The following is a 2,051-nucleotide window of genomic DNA, read 5'->3' as shown; positions in this document are numbered from 1 at the left end:
TGAACCTGCTTCAGTCAGACATACGCACTAACATATGTCAGCTCTGACATCAGGGGAAGTACATATACAAGAATGAAAACGCACCAGTGGTTTAGTTCCTTCTGCCTCCCTTTCCTCCAAAAATTGTTTATACTTCTTTTGCCTTAGATGCATATTCCTGTGCCTTATTAGAAGCTTATGGATCTGGATTATACATTTTAACTGGAGTCTAGAGCACTGGAACACAAGTCTAACATATTTTATTTTTCCATAATTCTTACAATAATGAACTCTCGATCTTCATCTTCTGCATCTCTTCAAAGACCATATTGTCTCCTTGGGATGTTTTCTAAGAGGAAGAAGTGCAAGCTTAATTGGGTGCAATACAAGACGGATACCTTCAGAGCATCTGGCTCAGCGAAGTAAACTTGCTCGCCCCATTTAATTCCAGTCCACAGGTCATAGATCTGCGCAGCTATGTGGCTGAGTGGGAGATAACTGACTATAGACTCCTGTTGGACCTCTGCAGGTTGCATATCTCCTGCTCTGCTGCAATGTGCAGATGTCCAAGTTATCTGTTTAAATAAACAATAAAACACATTAGCTACAGTGGGTTTTTAAGGATCCTCATGCTGTGCTAATGTAAATATGAAGAATCTGTGCTCACAGAAATCGCTGAAGACACTGCAATCTTTGACAGAACACCAGACCGTCAACTCCCTGGGGGACACTCAGTCAAAAGCAAGATGAACTTAGCAGCAACACAGACTTGCAGATAACATAAGTAAATGCAGTCTTTCTACTGCCTGACTGGACTATGAACGCTACCAACTCCCCACGCCCTAGTGACACACTGAGCCAGGCAGCCATGGGCTGGATGGACAAGGAGTAAATTGATCTGCCCTTTCTTTTGCAACTCTCCTCCTGTGCACACTTTTTATCAAGCTGGCACTTTACACCAGTGCTGTGTCTATATGTTTACCTGAAAAAAAGAACAATAAATACTCAGTGATCAGTTAGCTCACAGGACAGTTTAGTACCAGAATGAGCTCATTGCCTTGTATTGATCATCACCTGGCTAAGCACTAATGAGGAAAACAGCAGCTGTATTCTGCTCCTCTGGAAGCTTTTGGGACATTCACCCCAATGGTGCACAAGTCACACACACCACCACCTCCCTGCCATGAGCAGCACTGCATGCATGAGTATTTTTGAAGATGTGCTGTTTGACTTCTTAGTGGAATTGTATGTTTACCCCCTTTTTCCTAATTCCACTTTATCTCAGAAGATGCAGGTCAAGGATGCTAAATATGCGTATCTTCATTAACAGAATATATCATACGGAAGACTGACAAATATATGTGATGGTATGGGAGGGCGGAATACATATGTGCACAGCAAAAAAAAAAAAAAAAACAAACCACAAAAAAACCACAAAAACACCCCAGCTCTTCCTCAGAGGAGACTGTAATCTAAAATGGGTAGGGCAAGACACAGAAATGAGATTACTCAAGATGGCAGGGAAGAGATACAAATCACATGCAATACCTCTTACCACAGTAAGTTCCTGCCAGTTCCTTTTCTTTTTAATAAATTAGAAGGTATGAGTGCACATTTGGTCTAAGGAAATACAGATTCTCAAGACAAGTTTTTAAGCCGCAGCATGCTGTCAGGCCAGGCCACTCTAAGTTTAGATGGCAGCTTTGGACAAGTGGCTATGGGAGACTTACACAGTAGACAGAACGGGAACTCTTGGGATGTGGCTACATTGATTGCTTACCCTCCTTATTCTCAAAGCCTTGCAGCAAGCAGGCACACTCACAGCAGATCTGTGTGGGTGTACATACAACTGACTCAGCATTGGTTTTGCACATGGACAGTGACAAACATCTTTTGACTAAAGAAGGCAGCAGCACAGTTACAGGCAAGGCATGTTTTCCACCGTTCATCAACGTAAAAATAGCCTGTTAGCGATCAGCAGCCAGGAATAGTTTGGCAGCTAACATGGAAATGACACCAGATTCCTTTGAGATGGAAGAGCACAGGATTTGCAACGTCAGATCAGTCTTTTC

The 2,051-nt window shown here is 42.6% G+C and overlaps 1 protein-coding gene across 1 annotated transcript in view; it reads right to left on the bottom strand.

Annotated features, from left to right (window-relative positions):
• Window positions 1-2,051, bottom strand: part of ACSBG1 (acyl-CoA synthetase bubblegum family member 1) — a 16,262-nt gene that overhangs the window by 6,757 nt on the left and 7,454 nt on the right. Inside the window, exon 5 of the mRNA XM_009886718.1 lies at window positions 378-554. Coding sequence (XP_009885020.1) covers window positions 378-554 — 177 coding nt within the window. The remainder of the gene's footprint in view (window positions 1-377; window positions 555-2,051) is intronic.

Source organism: Charadrius vociferus, unplaced genomic scaffold (assembly GCF_000708025.1).
Source record: "Charadrius vociferus isolate BGI_N301 unplaced genomic scaffold, ASM70802v2 scaffold356, whole genome shotgun sequence".
Taxonomy (NCBI): domain Eukaryota; kingdom Metazoa; phylum Chordata; class Aves; order Charadriiformes; family Charadriidae; genus Charadrius; species Charadrius vociferus.
This window is presented reverse-complemented; position numbering and strand designations above follow the sequence as displayed.